At 37.1% G+C, this 20862-nt stretch overlaps 1 protein-coding gene across 2 annotated transcripts in view; it reads left to right on the forward strand.

Annotated features, from left to right (window-relative positions):
- SLF2 (SMC5-SMC6 complex localization factor 2) overlaps positions 1–20015 on the forward strand; it is a 41705-nt gene extending 21690 nt beyond the window's left edge. For both annotated transcript variants that reach the window (XM_058543779.1, XM_058543780.1), the window contains exons 12-20: positions 4218–4320; positions 4941–5117; positions 6592–6689; positions 7258–7345; positions 9423–9554; positions 10018–10095; positions 11771–11857; positions 13896–13964; positions 16698–20015. In XM_058543779.1, the coding sequence (XP_058399762.1) occupies positions 4218–4320; positions 4941–5117; positions 6592–6689; positions 7258–7345; positions 9423–9554; positions 10018–10095; positions 11771–11857; positions 13896–13964; positions 16698–16733 (868 nt within the window). In that variant the 3' untranslated portion in view covers positions 16734–20015. The remainder of the gene's footprint in view (positions 1–4217; positions 4321–4940; positions 5118–6591; positions 6690–7257; positions 7346–9422; positions 9555–10017; positions 10096–11770; positions 11858–13895; positions 13965–16697) is intronic.
- The last annotated feature ends 847 nt before the right edge of the window (positions 20016–20862 follow it).

Here is a 20862-nt window from a genome sequence, read left to right on the forward strand (position 1 = left end):
GGCCCTAAAAATTTTTTTTAAAAATGAGACTGTCCATTGTTATTTAACATTGTTTTGGAGGTACTGGCCAAAGCAATTAGACAAGAGAAAAAGATAAGAGATATAATAATTGGAAATTAGATTGTGAAAGATTTATTATTTGCAGAAGTGATTTTAATGTATACATAGAAGCCTAAGAGCCAACTGAAAAGCTATGATGAACGAGTAAGAGAATTTGGTGTGGATACTGGGATACAAAGTTAATAAAGAGAAATTGGTAGCCTTCAGATATGTGAACTGTAGCTAGTTAAAAGATACACTGGGGGCCAGCCCGGTGGTGCAAGTGGTTAAGTGTGCATGCTCTGCTGCGGCGGCCCGGGGTTCACCGGTTCGGACCCCAGGCGCGCACCAACGCACTGCTTGTCGAGCTTTACGGTGCAGCGTCCCGGATAAAGTAGAGGAAGATGGGTGCAGATGTTAGCCCAGGGCCAATCTTCCTCGGCAAAAAGAGGAGGATTGGCATCAGATGTTAGCTCAGGGCTGATCTTCCTCACAAAAAAAAAAAAAAAGATACACTGGAAGAAAAGACTTCATTTACAATAGTAAGAAAAATATAGGAAATACCCAGGAATAAACTTAAATAGAAACGTGTGTGCATGCATGTATGTAAACATTACTAAGGGACAAAAAAGACGACCTTAATAAATGGAAGAGTGTACCATGCTTTCAGATAGGAAAATTCAACATCATAAATACTAGAGCTCCATAAGGTAAACTGTAGACTTAATGAGATCCTAATAAGAAATGCCAGTTGGATTCTTTGTGAGGAGGAGAGGAGTTGGGACTATACAAGTGATTCTCAAGTCATATGGAAAAACTAGTATCCAGGAAAGTTTTGAGAAAGAAGAGTTATGACGCAGGACTGGCTTCACCAGATAATAGTATGGGACAAGTACAAGGATACAAAGCTCCATTAGTGGAACAAAATAAGTCCAAAATAGACTTATTTAGTAAATGCTAAAAGTAGTATTTCAAAATATGAGGAAAGAGTGGGCTAGTCAGTATCTGGTATTATATCCAGTATTTGGAAAACTGGGTACCACCTGGAAAAAAATTTTGCATCCATAACTCAAACTGATAGATAAATCAAAGATTTAAATGTTTACAATGAAACCGTAAAAATAATGGAAGAAACTAGCAGATTTTTTTTAATAAGCCTAGAAGAGAAGAAGCTGGTTTTATGTATGGACATTCAAAAGCCGTAAGAGGAAAGATTAACATATTTGACCACATTTTTAAAAAAAAAATCTCCATGACAGTAATCACTATAAAATCAAAAGAAAAACCTCAAAATGGGGGGCCGGCCCGGTGGTGTAGCAGTTAAGTTCGCGCGCTCCACTTCGGCGGCCCAGGGTTCTCCGGTTTGGATCCTGGGTGCGGACTTACGCACCACTCATCAAGCCATGCTGAGGCAGCCTCTAACATAGAGCAACTAGAAGGATGTACAACTGTGACATACAACTATCTACTGGGGCTTTGGGGAGAAAAAGGAAAAAAGGAGGAAGATTGACAACAGATGTTAGGTCAGGGCCAATCTTCCTCAAAAAAAAAAAAAAAAACTCAAAATGAGAGGGAGGGGAGTGTGTGTGTGTGTGTGTGTGAGAGAAACTCTGATCCCAAAGGCTTAATTTCAAATTAATAAGAAAAAGATTGATAACCTGTTAGAAAAATGAAGAAAGGAAATGAATAGACTGATGACAGAAGAAGAAATAAAAACAGTTCCTAAACGTTATGAGAGTATACTCATCTTCACTTCTGAGAAAAATACGAATTCTTGTTACTTGGGATATCCAAAACCAAACTCTTCATCTCTCCAGTTCTCTTTCCACCCCACACAGGATCCCTTGTTGCTCAGTTGTAATCTGTATCTGAAAATATGTTGGAAATTTTCAGATAAAGACTATATTCCATCACTAAACATAGGAAAAATAATGCTTTCCCAGCCCATCCAAAAACCCCAAACATAAGTAAAATACTCAAACACCCATATTTAAAAAGATAAAATACGAACTGTTTTATTATTTAACATTTAACAAACTCAGTGGTGTGTGGTAATTTTGTATGTCGTATGCAACAGATTTGAATTTCTTTCTTCACTGTAGTGAGCAGGTACCATAGTAGAAATAGTGAAATAAAGATATATAATGATTGCATTAAGACATAATAAATACAAATAATATTTGGTAAAATAGGCTTTTTTTATTACTTACTGGTTGAAGAGTTGCTTCAGTCAGGTTTGGTGACCAGAGCAGGGAGGTGGTGGCCATAGTCCCTGTTGCTGTATAGTGAGTGGTAGGCAAAGATGAGCACAGGTACCCAAGGGTGAGCAGGTGAAGGAATGAGTGAAACATAATGAAATGCCTCTTCAAACAGCATGAGCGCAAGACTGAATCCTGTTGAGACAGGAGCACAACTCACTCTTCTCTCACTGGGGCTCACATGCAACTTACTTGTTTTTGCTGATGTATACACATGCATCTTCATAATAACAAGTTTCTATGCAAACAGTAGATTTGGAGTGAAAAATATTTGAAGGTTGTTAGAGTAAATATTCAGATAGGAAGAGTAAGATATTAAAGGATACTAGTATGGTTCTTTTCTTGACTATTATTCTGCTAAATATACAGACTTAAAATTTGAGTCCTAACCTCTTTCTATTCTATATCCATCAATTTTCAGTCTCACGTCTTCCTCTACCTATCTCACAGCTATTCCTTCCCTTTCATTCTCAGTGTCAGTCTAATTCAGATCCCCTTTGCATGCCTAGGCTGGCAAAAATCTCCTTTCCCCCAGGAGCTTCCACCTCTAAGATGTTTATTCTTTTCACTATTGGAGGGTTCCTTTTATGAAAGTATAGCCTTGAACTTCTTTCTTTCTATTCTCAAACCTTTACACCTCATATTTAAGACTCTGCTATTTGACTCGGACCTATTTTCTATTTTGTTCAGACCAAATCAATCTGCTTGCTATTGCTCCACATTAGCTGTTATTCCATTGGCTCTTCCTCATGCTGCTCCCTCACCTCCATCCTCAGTGTCTGCTCACCAAAATATTTCCTGTCTCACTTGTTGAAGCACTGTTTATAAGAGCAAAAGACAGTCTGTCTGTAGGGGATGGGTTAAATAAACCATGGTACTTTAATAACAATCATCACAACTGCAAACACGTATTGCTTACTATGTGTCAGGCACAGTTCTAAGGGCTTAACATAGAGTACTTCATTTAATAGTCACTACAGCTATTAGATAGTATTTTCATCCCCATTTTACAGGTGAGTCAGGAGCAGAAAGACTGAGTAACTTGCATTAGTTTGTACAGCTAGGAAGGGACACAGGACTACCAAGCAGATATTTTAAAAAATAAGAAAGTTCTTAACATATAGTTATGGAAATATCTCCAAGATATATTAAGTGAAAAAAAAGAGGTGCACAACAGAGTATATAGTATGCTACCATTTGTATTGAAAGTGGAGGGGGCATATATTCATATTTGTGGTAGGAAGGACTAAAACTAGTGGTGAATGTCTGTGAGGAGAGGAAATGGTGCTGAAGAGCTAGACTGGGAGGACAGTTCTTCACAGCATACTGTGCCTTTCTTTTTGACTTTTTTTAACCATATGAAGGTGTTATTTATTCAAAAAATTAAACAAGAAAGTATTGTCTATTTTTTGAAGGCCAAGTTCATGTGTCTCCTCTTCCATGAACCTTCACTGATTACCTCAACCAAAACTGAGGTGCCTAGAATTGTGTCTTTATATTGCTGTGGCAGTTTCTTTAGGCCACTCATGAGGCCTTTAAATATGATGAGTTCTTTATAGTGAGAGCCACCTTCTGCATAGCTCTCTGATACCAGGGTCAATGAGGATAGTGCCTTATAAAGAGTAGCATTAAGGGAAAACCAATGCATAGAAAGGGAAATCAGATTAGTGTTTACCAGGAGTAGGAGATAGTGGATTGACTTGGATCTGGCATGAAGGGACTCTTGGGGATAATGGGAATGTTCTATTTCTTGATTTGGATGGTGTTTACACTAGTAGTTATACATTTATCAAAACTTAAAATGGGTATATTCTTTATATTGTATGTAAATTATACCTCAATAAAACTTCTTCGTTGTTCAGTATTTCTTAAAATAATTTTGTGCCTAATTTTCCCATTGCTTTATTCACTTTTCAATAGTTCTCAAACACTGATGACATTGGGGGTAAAAGGAAGTGAAGATTCATCTTGTAAGCCAATTTTTTCAACTTTTCCTGAAACCAACATTTTAAATGTGGTTAAGGTAGGAAAAAAACTCTTTTGTATGTCTTTAGCACAGAGCTACCATTTAGTTTTGTGGTTAATGGTTTTAAAACAAAATCACTAGTGTTTTACCAGGTGATTTCCAGTCTCTGAAAGTTTTTAGCAATAATCTTTGTATTAGAGGTTGTTTTTGCTGTTTTTATTTTTGTTTTAATATTAGGAGTGAAAGGGAACTTTAGATCAGAGTTATGTAATTAAAATAGTTCTAGAAATGCATTTACCAAAAAGCTTTTTGAAACAAATATTTTTTGAATCCAATAATTTTTTAGAGGATGTATAAAGAAAATTATCACTTAGAATATAACTTACTGATCAAGAATTAATAATGTTAAAATATTTTTAGTGGCTGAATCAAATCAATAATATTGAACAGTTGAGAAGAAAATCTTGAAAATGAAAAATGGAGAAGAAAATATTTATCCAGTCACCTAACCCAACTATTAACATGACTATTTCTTGCCTTCCTTTTTGTAGTCAGCTGATGTTTTGTTTTCCTTATAGTTCTCTTTTGCATTTTTTGTCAAAAAAGTTTTTGTAACTTAAACTCTTCAAGTAAAACATATCTCCTTAAGTTAATTTGTCTCTGCATTTCTGTCAAAGTTTCTAGGCTTGTGTACATCTATACATCCAGAAGGTTACCAGGATCATGAAATAATGTTGCTGATTTTAATGTTGTTTAAAATGAGTTTGGAGAAACAGCTGAAACAGATTCCTCTAGTGGACTTTCAAAGCCTCCTGATAAACCTGATGAAAAACATCAGAGATTGGAACACAAAGGTAACATTACTTAAAACTTGAGTATTGGTTTTTTTGTATAGCATCACAATTTGACTTTCATAATGTATGCAGAATTAATAGGGCCGGCCCCATGGCTTAGCGGTTAAGTGCGTGTGCTCCGCTACTGGCGGCCCGGGTTCGGATCCTGGGCGCGCACCGACGTACTGCTTGTCCGGCCATGCTGAGGCTGCATCCCACATACAGCAACTAGAAGGATGTACAACTATGACATACAACTATCTGCTGGGGCTTTGGGGAGAAAATAGGAGGAGGATTGGCAATAGATGTTAGCTCAGAGACGGTCTTCCTCAGCAAAAAGAGGAGGATTAGCACGGATGTTAGCTCAGGGCTGATCTTCCTCCCCCCCCCAAAAAAAAAAAAAAAAGAATTAATAGTTTCTAAGCTCAGTTAAGATCTTTGGCAGATGAAAAATAAACTGAGGAAAAGACTGTCTTTGCTGGAACTGTATTATTTAAAGTCATGATAACTGAATCTTTTCTAAAACTGCAGCTGTTCTTTCAACAAAAAATGTGTTTATTGAGGATTTACTGTGGGCCAAGTATTAATGTAGGTGCTAGAGATACAGCTGTGAAAACGATAAAGCCCTTGCCCTCATGGCAGATTTATCCTAGTCAGAGGGTTAGATAATAAAGTAAATGTAGTGCTACAGATTAAAATAAAGCAGGACATGGGAAAAGAGAGTAGCAAGGCAGGGATGCTCTGCTGTTTCAGATGAGGCAGTCAGGGAAGCCCTTTCTGAAGTGACCTTTAAGCAGAGACCTAAATGAAATGATGGAGTGAGTCACATATACAGCAAGAACTTGAGTTGAACTTATGCAGCTGTATTGAGAGTAAACATATATAATTTTTGTTCGGTTTTTAAAGATTATATTTTTCAGCCTTTCTTGGTGGAAAATTTCAAACGTGCAAAAGTGTAGAAGAGTGTAATGAACACCGAAGTACCTATCACCCAGCTTCAACAATTGTCAAGACATAATTTTGTCTCATCTGTTACCCTCTTGCCATGCTTCCTTCCACTACTCAGGGATCATTTTGAAGCAATTCTGTTAGACTTTAAATACTAGAATAGTTGAGGATCCCTAAAATGCAAGAAATCCCAGGTCAGGAACATGTACGATCTTGTACAACTCTCATTATACACCTTCGGAAACTGATATTTGTATTTAGATCACTTTATTTTTCCAAGAAGTACTGTTTAAATACCGGTATAGATGTGATGTAGCACAAAAAATGAACGTCAAATGAAATTCTGATAAATGTATCTGGTTAGTCTGTTCTGGAGTTTAAGACTGACTGTATACATTTTAGCAGGTTCTAGAGTCCACGCTATCTCTAAAAATGAGTGCTCTTATTGTAATAACGCTTTCATCAGGGCAAGAAAAGATGTGGATGATCTATTAGATGTTTGATTCCATTGACTTATTGGAAAATCTTGCTCATTCTTTGTTTTCAGGTGCCTGAACTCTGTCTGGCCATAAATGAACTCTCCAGTCATCCTCACAACCTTCTGTGGTTGGTACAGCTGGTCCCTAACTGGACGCCACGTGGAAGGTATTGAAAAGTGAGAATTAGACATTAAGAAAATTTCATAGTGTTTACATTAAGGAAAAACTTTGGGGGCCTTTATTTCCTTTCATCATTCCTGGAATGTTAGATCAGAGTCTTTTATTTCATATTCAGCTGTGGGAAAAGGCATTGGCAGCCTGATTCTGATACTCAGATCATTTTGTAATATTCTTGAGTTTTAATTTTAGCTTATCTGATAACTTAATTTAAATGGCACGTACCATGAAAATGAATGAATTAGCATTTTTTTGCTTTAGTAAAAATAAATTCCAGCAATAAAATAGATTTTCTATCAGTAAATCAGCAGTGTCAAAGATAAAGCCTCCTTAATGATTTGCCTGAGCTTCAGGCAACTCTAACTTTATGTGGAAATATTTTACATGAAAATTTTACTGTTCCATTAAAGCTCATATGTTCTTGTATAGCCTTCTCTTGAAACATTAGCTATATTTCCAATAAGAAGAACCAGAAGAACTCTTTTTGGCTCATTCATTTGCTTCTCAAGCAGTATTGATTAAAATACATTCTAAATACTTTGAAATTCTAATTCCAGGCAACTGAGACAGTGCCTCAGCCTAGTGATTATTTCAAAGCTTTTGGATGAGAAACGTGAAGATATCCCTAATGCCACTAATCTGCAGGTATAAATATCATTTTTGTTTTCTTTTAATAAATGGAGAAGTAGTGAGGTGTAGGAAAAATTGATGGATCCTAAGTCAGAAGTCCTGGTGTTAGATCTCAACTCTCAGGCATAATACTATTCATGTAGGCTTTAGAATGGTACTTAACTAATGAGATCCAGTTTCTTCATCTGTGAAATGGAGATGGTATCACACTCTCTACCACATAGGATGGTTGTAGACAGTTAGATGAAATAATGTATAAAAACTGCTGGGAAAATCATAATAATATGACATTATTTATTAAATTCACCTCATTAAGGTTAGCAGTTGTTATCAAAAGAGCTTAAATATGGTTGCCTTCCAGGGCCAGCCCCGTGGCTTAGCGGTTAAGTGAGCGCGCTCTGCTGCTGGCGGCCCAGGTTCGGATCCCGGGCGCGCACTGATGCACTGCTTTTCCGGCCATGCTGAGGCCGCGTCCCACATACAGCAACTAGAAGGATGTGCAACTATGACACACAACTATCTACTGGGGCTTTGGGGGAAAAAAGGAGGAGGATTGGCAATAGATGTTAGCTCAGAGCCTGTCTTCCTCAGCAAAAAGAGGAGGATTAGCATGGATGTTAGCTCAGGGCTGATCTTCCTCACACACACAAAAAAATATATGGTTGCCTTCCAGTATTTGTGCAGTAGTGAATATATCATGTATATATGAGTGTATATAAACATGTCCTCTGGAAGCTTCACTCCGAGAAGTCCTGAAGGCTTTTTACCAACATTGATAACACTAATGGGGCTACTCACAGTTGGATTTGAAAACTCAACATAAAACCTGATCTAGATGTGGTGTTCTTGTTTAAATTGCAAATCATGGAGCCAGCCCGGTGGCGTAGCAGTTATGTTCTGCACTCCACCTTGGCGGCCCGGGGTTTGCAGGTTCGGATCCTGGGCGCAGACCTACACACCACCTGTCAAGCCGTGCTGTGGCGGTGTCCCATATAAAGTAGAGGGAGATGGGCGTGGATGTTGGTCCAGGGCTAATCTTCCTCAGCAAAAAGAGGAGAATTGGCAACGGGTGTTAGCTCAGGGCTAATCTTCCTCAAACAAAAAAAATTGCAATTCAGTACATGATACTCTACTAGGTCCTAGGGGTAAAGAAATGAATTAGATAGAGACTGTGCCCTTGAAAACATAATCTAGTGGTTGAAACAAAATAAACCAACCATTGTGGTCCAGTGTAGTAAGAACAGTAATAGAAGTATATGCACAAGGTGCTATGAGACAGAGAGATTGAAAGGGACAGCTGGGTTCTGCGTTAGTAAAGTTGAGGTAGATTTGATTCCAGATATATGGGGACCACTCCTGAGCCACCAGGGTAATTAGAAAATAGCTCTCAGTCCTTTCAGTGATATTTACTGCCATCAAAAAAGAATTATTTTGGGGCCAGCCCCGTGGCTTAGTGGTTAAGTGCTCACGCTCCGCTACTGGCGGCCTGGGTTCGGATCCCGGGCGTGCACCGATGCACCGCTTCTCCGGCCATGCTGAGGCCACGTCCCACATACAGCAACTAGAAGGATGTGCAACTATGACATACAACTATCTACTGGGGCTTTGGGGAAAAAAAAGGAGGAGGATTGGCAATAGATGTTAGCTCAGAGCCGGTTAGCTCAGAGCCGGTCTTCCTCAGCAAAAAGAGGAGGATTAGCATGGATGTTAGCTCAGGGCTGATCTCCCTCACAAAAAAAAAAAAAAGAATTATTTTCAGAATTCAGTGATTTCTGCTCACAGGGAGATTCAGCATTGCCGACTCAAATAATTTCATAGAGAAAGCACTCCCTTTGACCTCTATTGTTATGCCATTTGGTCTCCCCCTTAAGCTTTTATCCTCAATTACAAGTACTAAATCTTTCGTTTAAAAGCACTTTTAAGCAATTGAGGACTTTTAAGTAAAGCAGAAATGGATGTCACTGGACTACAAAGAAAACTAAAGGGGCAAAATTAGAGAAGGCAAAATGAACAGAGGACACACTGAAAAAAGGTAGCCTAGGGAAGAGCAACTGTATTGCTTAGTAATAATGTCTCCTCTTTCTTTTGATAGGTATCAGTCCTACATCGCTATCTTGTGCAAATGAAACCTTCTGACTTGTTGAAGAAAATGGTCTTGAAGAAAAGGGCTGAACAACCAAATGGCACTATTGATGACAGTCTGCATTTGGAACTTGAAAAGCAGGTATCCAGGGCTTTTAGATCATCTCAGAAGAGTACATATGAGCATAACAGATGCCAACTTCCTAACACAGACTGATAGCGTAGGCATTTCTGGAATTAGAGACTAGATACATTCTAGCAAACACAGTTATAAAGTGAATGATATTTTTTCTTTTTCGCTGTCATGAAATTCTTCAGTAAACTTGAGAGTTGAGAATTGAGATAAAAGGATGATTGTTGGTAATTAATACTGGGAGTATTTTTTGTGGCCGTTGACTGGGGCAGTCGTGAGGTGGTAAAAGGAATGCACTTGAGTTAGAAATCAGAAAGCCTGAGTTAAATGCTTGGCTTTTCCCCACTTAACCAGCTTGGTTAACTTTAGCAAATCCTTAATCCTTCCTGGGCAACTTTCCTAATTTTGTAAACTGGATTGACGTCTATGCTAACTAATTTATGGGTGTTCATTTTATTCATTTCTCTAACAGGCATATTACCTGACCTACATTCTTCTCCATTTAGTCGGTGAAGTTAGTTGTTCTCATTCTTTTTCTTCTGGACAACGGGTAGGTAGTTTTTAGTGTTTTTTTTATTTTTAGTAAGTGTCACTATTGATGGAATGCATAAGCATTCTTCATATAGGAGAAAACTTAGTAAAAGTTAACTTTGGATTTGCTATAGAAATCCCATTGTACACTCACTAGAGGGAAGTAATAGTAACCTTGCAGCCATATCATTGACAAGAATTATTTGTCCATAAATGTTAGTTCTGTTTATTGGAGTGGAACTTAGCCATTACAACTTGGCAGCAATGTAATACATTAATAAGATATCAAGGTCACCAAATACCACCTGGGCCAGCTCTTAGCTGATTTCTCTCCATCTCTTCTCCCACTCCACTTTTTTTTTCTTTAGAAATATTTGCCTTCAAAATTAAACTGACGGTAAGTCAGGCTACTTCAGATATACATTTCTAAATTATCTCCTATTAAGATTTTCGTTTTGAATTATTCTGTTCTTCCTATAGTACCATGATCCATACTCCTCGGGACAGTTCTTGTTTAGTTCCTCGTGTTTCACACCTTAGGTAATCCAACCCCTGTTTTAAAATTTAGTATCTTCTTAGGCATAATGAAAAGGACACAAGACTGATTCATGTGTTTTTATAAACACTGTTGTACATAGAACTATGTTTGCGCTCCTGATTGTAACCTAATATAGTCGTCTATCTATAATGTTCTTATATGGTCTTTACATTTCTTCTAATTATTTTTTTTCTGATTAAAAAACAATAATCGTTATTTAAAAATTCAATTATTCTAAAACCATGTAAGGTAGAAAGTGAAAGATTCCTGCAATCCAGTGCCCTCCTGTAAATTTCTCCATAATGTATGCATGTACTAACATAATTATTATAACAAAAATGGAGTCATACTATTCATATTATTTGCCACTTGTCTTTTTATTTTCACTTTAATATATTAGCATTTCTGTCTAATAACTATAGTATTTCAAAACCTTCATTGATGAACATTATACTTTTTGTGATTACACTCAGTGCTAACATGAACATGCTTATTCATATATCTCTACCAGCCTATGCAAGCATTTCTATAGGGTAAATTCCTAGAAGTAGCATTGCTAAATCAAAGGTTATAAATTTTTCAAATTTTAATTATTTTAAGATAGCTGTTATCACAGTTCCCTCCCAAGAAGTGTCCATTTATATTCTCACCTTAATATATTCAACTTTACTGTATGTATGAGAGTGACTGTTTTGGACTATACACTTCTAAAACTTAAGGCACTTAATTTTTCAAGGAACTATTATTAAAGCTTGTTTTCTTCATAGAGGAAAAAATAGGTTAGCTGTTATTTGAATATTCCATTAGAGAAAGTGTTAAAGGAAGGACTCTTCATTTAAATTTCTGAGTGTTATGTCACAGTCTGAGCTCTATGGTTAATTTTCATTAATATGCCTTAATACATAGCAAAATAACTTTTATTTTTGTATATATTTTTTACATTAACTAGTAATAAACCATAACAGTCTTATTGTTGTGGCAGTTACTACTTTCACTGATAGGACTGCTTTTATGTTGAAGAGGTAACATCAGAAATTGCTAATGGGAGGATGATAGATTTTTAAATGATTATTATTTGTTTTAACTACATAGTCTCCTCTTTGTTAATTTGTAACACTTCAGAGTTGTTTTCATCCCTTGCATTTGTTTTGCACAGAAACACTTTGTGCACCTCTGTGGGGCTTTGGAAAAGCATGTTAAGTGTGATATTAGGGAAGATGCAAGACTGTTTTATAGAACTAAGGTAAGTGTGTGTTTTTCTTACATATTGTTAGTTTTTTTTAACTTTGGTTACATTAATATTTGAGGAAGAGAAACATATAAGCCTCTCTTTATGAAAAAGAACATATAAGATTAGAAATATGATCTTCTTCTTTAATAACAGAAATCAGCTTTTACTAAGTTCTTCTAGCCAGAGTAAAAGTCAAAGGAAGAAATCTCAAAGCAAACACATTTTTCGTTTTAGTATACTTTCTGTTCTAAAACTCCTGACACCTAAGGAGAAAAATTCTTCCAGTACTAATGAAACTTCTTAGTTTTTTCCCATTGTACAAATTAAGACCTTTATGCTTAAGTTAGCTTCAAGGATTAAAGCCTTGTTTAAATAAATCTGTAAGTTTGAAAACAGTGGTTATAAAATTTTGTGATGGTCAAAAACTTTTGTTCATAGAGAAGAATTAGTATAGCTGTTATCCTTTGACTATTCCATTAGAGAATGTGTTAAAGGAAGGACTTTTCAAATCTCTGAGTCCTACATCACCCAGTCTGAGCTCTAGGACGGAAATGATTCAGCAGTAAAGTTTCTAAGCTTTTTTCTTAAAGGTTTGGTATCTTCAAAGACAGTAGAAAAGCTGAATATATGAGTATGGAGTTAGGAAAACAATTTTATTATTAATAAAATGATTTGACAATTTTTTATGAAAAATAAAATTAAACAACACTTTTTAAAAAACTTTTTCTCCTAAGGATTTTTTTTATTCTAAATCATCTTTTAGCTTTTATAATGTAAAGCTGATTGTTTTTTGCCACTTGTGTTTTTGGATAGTCGTTGAATGTGAAGTTTCAGCTTTGTAACTTTATATCTTGCATTAATTAGCTATAAAGGTTAGTCATTTCAGCAATGCCCATTTCGATTTAGTATCTATTTATTTTAGTAGATGTAATTTAAATACAAAAATGAGCAATTAATGAAATTGTATCAGATTGCAGAGTTTCGACTATGTGTAGGGGATAGCTCTTTTGCTTTAGAGTTGAAGTCATAGTTTCAGAAGCACATTCTTTTCAACATTGACTAGAGTTACTGGCCCATAGAAGTTGGTGGTAGTGGCTACTGCTGACAGACATGCTAAAAGGGGACCACCCAAGGTTTTTGTTTCTTAAAGCCAAGGGCTGGGCATAGATTGGTGCCAGGGCTCCTCTTACTTAGAGTGGAGAGTGACACAGAGGTCTATGGAGATTGCTTCAGGGGATGGTCCTGCTGAAATAGATGAGTTGCATGCCTCCCCACAAGCCTCTAGTAGAGGTGGTGATTGTTTTGAAGAAACTGAATCTGCTGAACTCTAAATGGAGAAAAAAAGCAGACCTTGCAATTTACTTTCTAAACTTAGAGCAGCTATAAAATTCCTGACTTGTTTAAAACATTTTTTCTCAAGCAGTTATCTTCAAGAGCTAATTGAGAACCTCTAGAGTGGTAGGAAAGTTTGAGTTTCGCACAAAGACTTGCTAAACCTCTAAATGTAGGAACATACCAGGTATTTAAAGAGGATTCATAGTACTTTGCAAAAACCTAAGGAAGCGTAATTGCGAATTTTGAATCTTCTAATAATGTGGAAAGGAATAAATGACAACCATTTTTTGTCACCTTGAGTCTTTCAAATAGAAGCTGGGAAGGCAGGGAACAAACAAAAACCTTGGGCCCCATAACAAAGCCCACCCTTCAGCTTCTCTATCTGGGTGTTCAAAAGCCAGCAAGTTGAAAATGTAAGTGTCTTGAAGGCAGGAAATATATTTTTCTGGATGATCTTTAATAACTAATGGGAAAATGGAGTCCTAAGCATTCAGTATTTTAGATTATGGTGATGAAGAAAAGTCTCATTAGTCACTGTGATTTGAAAGTCCCTCCGGAAGATGAGTAGTTTATTTTCTCTTTCTTGACAAAAATCAAATTGAGTTGTTGGGTGTGGGCCTGTCACAGCTATCAGATCTTTTGTATCAAGCATTAAATTGATTTTAGGTGAGGATGTTTTGATCTGATCCCTTTCCCCCTTTTTGATATTTTTAAGGTGAAAGACTTGGTTGCCAGGATACATGGAAAATGGCAGGAAATAATCCAGAACTGTCGGCCTACTCAGGTGTCATTTTATTAAACGGTTTTGTTTATTCTTAATAGTTTTGCTAAATGATACTTCTCCATACTCTTTGAATAAAGTATGACAGAGCACTTGCTTCTAGGTATCTTAAGATAAACTGAAAACTCCAGTATAATAGCTTATGTATGTTTTTTAGGTTTCTTTGCTTTCTATTTATTAGTTTATTTCCAGAGGTGCTTGAGCGTATTTTAAAATGTTACATTGCATCAAATGGAGGTTGTTTCCTGAGGAGCGTTTTTCTTAACAGCTTTATTAGATAAAATCCATATAGCATACATTTCACCCATTTAAAGTGTACAGTTGGGCCGGCCCCCTGGCTTAGCGGTTAGTGCGCGTGCTCCACTACTGGCGGCCCAGGTTCAGATCCCGGGCACGCACCGACTCACCACTTCTCCGGCCACACTGAGGCCGTGTCCCACATACAGCAACTAGAAGGATGTGCAACTATGACATACAACTATCTACTGGGGCTTTGGGGGAAAAAAGGAGGAGGATTGGCAATAGATGTTAGCTCAGAGCCGGTTAGCTCAGAGCCGGTCTTCCTCAGCAAAAAGAGGAGGATTAGCATGGATGTTAGCTCAGGGCTGATCTTCCTCACAAAAAAATAAATAAAGCCTACAGTGGTTTTTAGTATATGCACGAGTTGTGCAGCCATTACCACTGTCTAACTTGAGAACATTTTCGTTACTCCAAAAAGAAATCCCATACCCATTAGCAGTCATTCCCCATTCCCCAACACCTGCACTCCCATCCCACTCCCCGCAAGCCCTAAGCAACCACTATTCTACACAAGTCTGTGTAGATTTGCCTATTCTTTACATTTCATATAAAGGAAATCATATACTTTGTGGTCTTTTATGAGTAGCTGAGTGGCTTCTTTCATGTAACATAATGTTAAGTGAGTCTATGTCATAGCGTGTATGTCCTTTCTATAGCCAAATAATATTCCATTGTATGGGTATATCACATTTTATTATCCACTTGTTAGATGGACATTTGACTTAGTTCCACTTCCTGGCTATTATGAATAATGCTTCCATGAACATTTGGATACAGGTTTTTGTGTGAACATATGTCTTCAAATGAAGACATCTTGGGCATATACCTGGGGTTGGAATTGCTGGGTCATATGGTAATTCTGTGTTAAATGTTTTGAGGAACTGCCAGATTATTTTCCAAAGTGGCTGCACCATTTTACATTCCCACCAGAATGTATGAGGTTTCTAATTTCTTCACATTGTTGCCGACCTTGTTATTATCTATCTTTCTTGCTTTCTTGCTTGCTTGCTTGCTTGCTTGCTTTCTGTCTTGCTTTCTTTGCTCTCTTTCTTTTTTTGCTGAGGAAGATTCCCCCTGAGCTAACATTTGTTCCTCTATCTTGTACGTGGGTCTCTGCCACAGCCTGGCCGCTGACAAGTGGTGTATGTCCGCACTGGGGAACCGAACCCGGGCTTCTGAAGCGGAGCATACCAAACTTAACCACTAGGCCAGGAGGCTGGCCCCTCGGTCTTTTTGACTATAGCCATAGTAGGGCGTTGGAAGTAGAATCTCATTGTGGTTTTAATTTGCATTTCCCTAATGACTAATGATGTTGAGCATCTTTTCCTGTGCTTATTAGCCATTCATATAGCTTCTTTGGAGAAATGTCTATTCAAACCCTTTGCCCATTTTCTAATTGGGTTTCTTATCTTTTTATTATTGGATTATAAGAATTCTCCATGTGTTCTAAATACAAGTCCCTTATTAGGTATATAATTTGCAAATATTTTCTCCCATTCTAGGTGTTGTCTTTTCACTGTCTTGATGGTATCATTTGTAGAACAAAAGTTTTTAATTGTGATGAAGTCTAGTTTTATCTATTTTTTTCTTTTGTCACTTATGCTTTTGGTGTCATATCTAAGGAGACTTTGTTTAAGAGGGGCATTGTTCAAACACCTGCTGTTAAGTTTGCCATCCTGCTTGTTTACATACTAACTGATGTGGGATTGTCTAAAATGATGCTTCTCAAATTTTAATGTAAATAGGCATCAGCTAGGAACCTGTTGAAATGCAGAGTTTGATTCAATAGGTCTGGAGTGGGACCTGAGATATTCTGCATTCCTAACAAGTTCTCAGATTAATGCCAGTGCTGCTGGTCCAGGGACCATACTTCCAGTAGATAGGGCCTAGAAGTTGTTTATATTTTATATCAAAGTAATAGGAACACTGAAGATTAATTAGGAAAAGCAATCTAAATATTTTATGACATTTTGGTTCTTTTGTGTTGGTGTCCTTAATAAGATATACGTGCTTTTTTAGAGAAGTCTTTGAGAGATCTTAAGTTAATGTTTTGTTGTTTTTATTTTAGCTTCTAACTTCAATAGACTGTTTTTTAGCTAGCCATCTTTGCTGATGTGGCATTAAAACAGAAAAGAATTTAATACCAAAACTGTATATATTAATCAGCTTAACATTTTACCTAATCTTCTTAAATATGACCCTCCACATGTTGGTGAGGAAAAAAAGTCTTTGTACTTATTTTATACTTTTTTTTATTGTTAGACCACAAAGTGTGAAACTTGAATCTGATTATCATAAATTTTCAGAGAAACGTACAATATAAAGATTTTATTACTTTCATTATCAAAGCCCATTGTCTGATGATTAGTAGTTTTATAAGGATTAATTCATAATCTGATTTTCTTTTATCCTGTTTTTTCCCCTTCCCTTTTCTAGGGGCAGCTTCATGACTTCTGGGTACCAGATTCTTAACAAGACTTGCAGCAGCAAAAATATGAACCAAGAGAAATTCAGTAAGAGTCTTTCCTAGAGGAGCAGAAAGGATTACTACATAATCCAGTGGAATGCTAAGAAAATGTGCAGCAAATGTGCCACTTGAATATCTAGTATGAAGCTGGTAATGAAGAAATTGCTGTTTCTGAAGCAGATATGAAACACGGTCTGCTTAATTAAGGCAACTGGCCTTTTAAAAGAGCAGAATCCTATAACAAGAGGGGAGGGGTAGAAGCAGCTAATAGTTGCATGTCTAACTTGCCCCTATTAACTCCTCTTGTTAAATTGTAAGCCAGTTATCTTTTTTTTTTTTTTGGATTGTATTTGTGGCACTTGGATAATTACAGGAAATATGTAAGAAAGGGTTTGGACCAACTTGAGGAGTTGGACATGCAAACCAAGAACAAGTTCCAGTTGGGTTTAATTTTCCCTCTTGGTTATTTTAGGACTCAAAGGGAAAGCTTAGAACCAAGTTCAGTAGCAAAAAGGATAAATCTCTTCTGTAACTCCTGTAAAGCACAGGGAAGTTTCAATCCATGCATTTTCCTTCACTAATCAAGATTATAAATGTTATGTTTTCAAAATACATTTAAACAAACAGTTGAGAAACAGAAGTTTGGTATATTGTCCAAACTACTTAAGATCCCCTTAAGAGGAAGAGGTTAAGCTATAAAATAGTGGCTCTGATTTTATGCCAAAACATTCATATGCAGTTTGTTTTGGATTTCCTTTTCAGTGCATATATTTTTTTAAATACTGGTTAAATCTTAGAATTCTGGCCCTTGGTAGCCATATTGCAGAAGTCTGTATTGTAAAAGCTTAAGATCTGTACAAGTTTCCAAAAATCTTTCTTTCATGAATATATAACCTTGGCCGAGACCTGGATGGTGTTTATTCTTTGGGACACTGTGTGCGCATTTGTAATTGCATGTGCGCACACGTGTGCTTCTATTTTAAAGTTGTTGCACTTGAAAACCACAGCTGCTCTAAATTCTTAAACACTGGAAAGCCATCCTTTGGTTTAAATGGTGGAGGGTTAGTAGAAGTGCACATGCTGGTCTTAGCCTAAGGGCCCTTTGAAGCCTTTGATAGTTAATAGACACTTACTAGCTAACTGAAAAATTCTTTTGTTGACTGAGTGTCCCTTTTAGGAGGGTTTGTTTCTTAAAAGAGAATGCCAATGTTTTTCTTCTTTCTTTCAGTATTGACGTGGATGACACTGCTCTCCTGAGCACTCTAATGTCTCTGGTTGTGGGGGAAAAGATGATGGAGGGCAAGGGAATTGGACTTGATGTTCGTGGTTTGAGAGGGGAGAAAATAAATTTTGAAAAATAGCTTTCTACCTCTAAATTGAGGCTTAGGAGTAAAAAGCATTTTATCTTAAATTTATCATTTAAAATAGTATCAGTAACTTTTGAGCCCGTGTCAAGCATTGAGCAGTTAGAGATTTTATAGAGAAGACTAAATAAATCCAGTTCCCAAGAACCCTGGCTGAATGAGCCTCTAAGAGTCAGACCAACAAAAGTTGTATTTTGTGTTGAGTTTACTAGTAAGAATATTATCTTGATACTACCTCTCAAGGGTATTATTAGAAAATGCCACTTACGGTTAATGAGATAGATTACAAAGAGTTATATTTGACAGAAGCTTGAAACTCTGGCATCTATCTGCCCAACAATGGGGGCTTTCACTCTCTGTAATTTAATGCTTTGTAGATACATTATTTGTGTGTAATTTTATAAGTGTTCATATTTTTCTCATTTTGCATTGTGTAAAGTGTACAAAATCTCAAAGTATAAAATACTGCTTATATTGCTTGTAATTACAGTGTGTAAATATTTTCTAATCGTGTACATTGATGAGGGGACAAGTGGGTTATTCAGGTTTTTTTTTTAAGTGACCCTTTTATATTGCAGTTTCAACAGATAACTGTGCATCAAATATAAAACCACTTTGATACATTTTTATTTAGCAGTTCCAATAAGAAAAGTCTCTATTTTTAATTGTCTTTCTCCATTAGAGAAAAATACTTAAATACTTCATCTGTCCCTTTAAAATAAATGGCCAGACATCAGTTTCGGCCCTTATATTTGTGACTCTGGTAGATATCTTCAGTCTCCAGGTCATATTCCAGTCAGTATTTGCATTTGGGTTCTCATAAAAATTTTGTGATTCTCTTCTGGCACAAGTAGCCCATGGTTTTTCTCTCAAAGCAAGTATTATCCTTTTCCCTCTTGAGTCTCTATGCTTTGTCCCCCTCCTGCTGTTGTTGCCCAGTGAATGGGATGGTAGTAGGGGAGAAAATGTTCATTGCACAGAGAATGTCAGGCCACTTTTGGGACTTGGCAAACAAAGCTTGCACTGAGTGGTGGTGTGTTTGGCAATACTACTGTGCCAAAAATCACCTTGTCTTAATTTTCTGGTTATATGTGTCAAACTTATTACCCTTATTGCAAGCTGAAAATTAAGGTACTTGTAAGTGTTTATGCTTTTGTGTGTTACTGTTCGCCTTTTCTGAACTGCTTCTCTTGTTATCCAAAAATATAATTCTATTAATTATGTCATGTTAAGTGAAGAAGCTCTCCATGCACAGAACACATCTATGTAGCAGTAAAGTAACAGCATTTGTACATTTTCTGTCTGTCTCCTGATGGCAATGGTGCCTTTGTCACCTTTTGGAAGGTTGGCATTTTGTTTTTGTTTTGAAGTACAAGTAATAGCTTGCTTTTGACTTCACAAAAATCTCCCCAAATGTAAAAGATAGAAAATGGCATGTTGTCATCCAGGCTCAGCTGGAGCACTTGCATTTTTATTTCTGTCAAAACAAGTATAGTTGGTGGGGACTGGCCAGTAATAATGTGTGGAGTCTTTAAACCAAGAGTAATTTTTAAATTTAAAAAAAATAAAAATTTAAGAGGTGACCCATTAAGACTGAGTTGGAGAATTAGGGGAGGACTGTCCTGGTTTGTCTCTAAGGAGGGGAGGTTAGGGTACAGGTGGCTGGGCGTGTAGTGCCTGCTCTGCGGTGGTGATTTATTACTCATTTGCAGTGTGGGTGCACCTCGTTGTCTGTGCATTCGTTTCCCTAGGCAGTTCTGTCAGCCAGTTCATCCACCAGCTCCTAGGCAGTTGACAAGTAAATGCAGATTGCCTTTTTCTTTCCTTTTTTTTTTTTTTTTTTTAAATATTTTATACTATATCTTGTTTAAAGTCCTATGAATGTATGTGTGTGTTATTAAAATGGCTTTTTCTCAGTTTGAACATGTGTTTGGTAATATTCGTTTGGTTAAGTATCTGGAATGTCCTGTTTCTTCCCCTGCCCGATCTCCTAGTTTTTAAAACTAATTTTTTCCTTTCTTCGTCTTGCTTTGGATTCTCCAATAAGTTTTTTAGCCTGATGTCTCCTTTTTCTGGAATACATAAAGCCATAGCTGTACACAGTTCACTTTTATATAACCTGATTAATAATTTGCTGTATACTTTGCAGTCAGGAGTTCAGTAATCTCATTCTTACGTTACCTCATTTAGTGTGCTCATTCAACAGCTACTGAGTACCTGCTACATGCTAGGCACTCTTTTGAAGATTCAGTGAGGATTCAGTGGTGAACAACATAAACAGAGCTCTCGTGAATCTTACCTCCTGGTATCCAGGTGAAAATACTTACTATTATTGGGCAAAGAAGACTGGAAAAGAATACCCTTGGCCTGGCTCCCTCATTCTAGAGCCCAGGGCTAAGAAAGGGGAAGGCCTACAATGCGAGGCAGGGCTTAGGACCACCTCCATCCTGCAAGGCAAATACAGCTCTGGATATGCCAGCTAGGGGCAGACATAGGTTGACACCTCCTCACAGGATAAACTGTTCTTATGAGCTCATAGAAGAGCTAGGCATGGTTGCATGGAACCAGAGGCCTCAGGTCCCAGAACCATGCCAGTATTTCTTCCTTCTGACAGGCTGGTTAGGAGAAGACCACCTGTGAGCATTTTTCTTCAACAGTGGGGTGGTGGGGTAGGGGAGTGACAGCCCAGGCAAAAACAGAGACATTTCCTTAAGTACTCACTGGGAGGCAGGCAGCACAGCCTTGTACAAGTTAAGGGCCTTGCCCTTGC

This window comes from Diceros bicornis, chromosome 6 (genome assembly GCF_020826845.1).
Source record: "Diceros bicornis minor isolate mBicDic1 chromosome 6, mDicBic1.mat.cur, whole genome shotgun sequence".
NCBI lineage: Eukaryota > Metazoa > Chordata > Mammalia > Perissodactyla > Rhinocerotidae > Diceros > Diceros bicornis.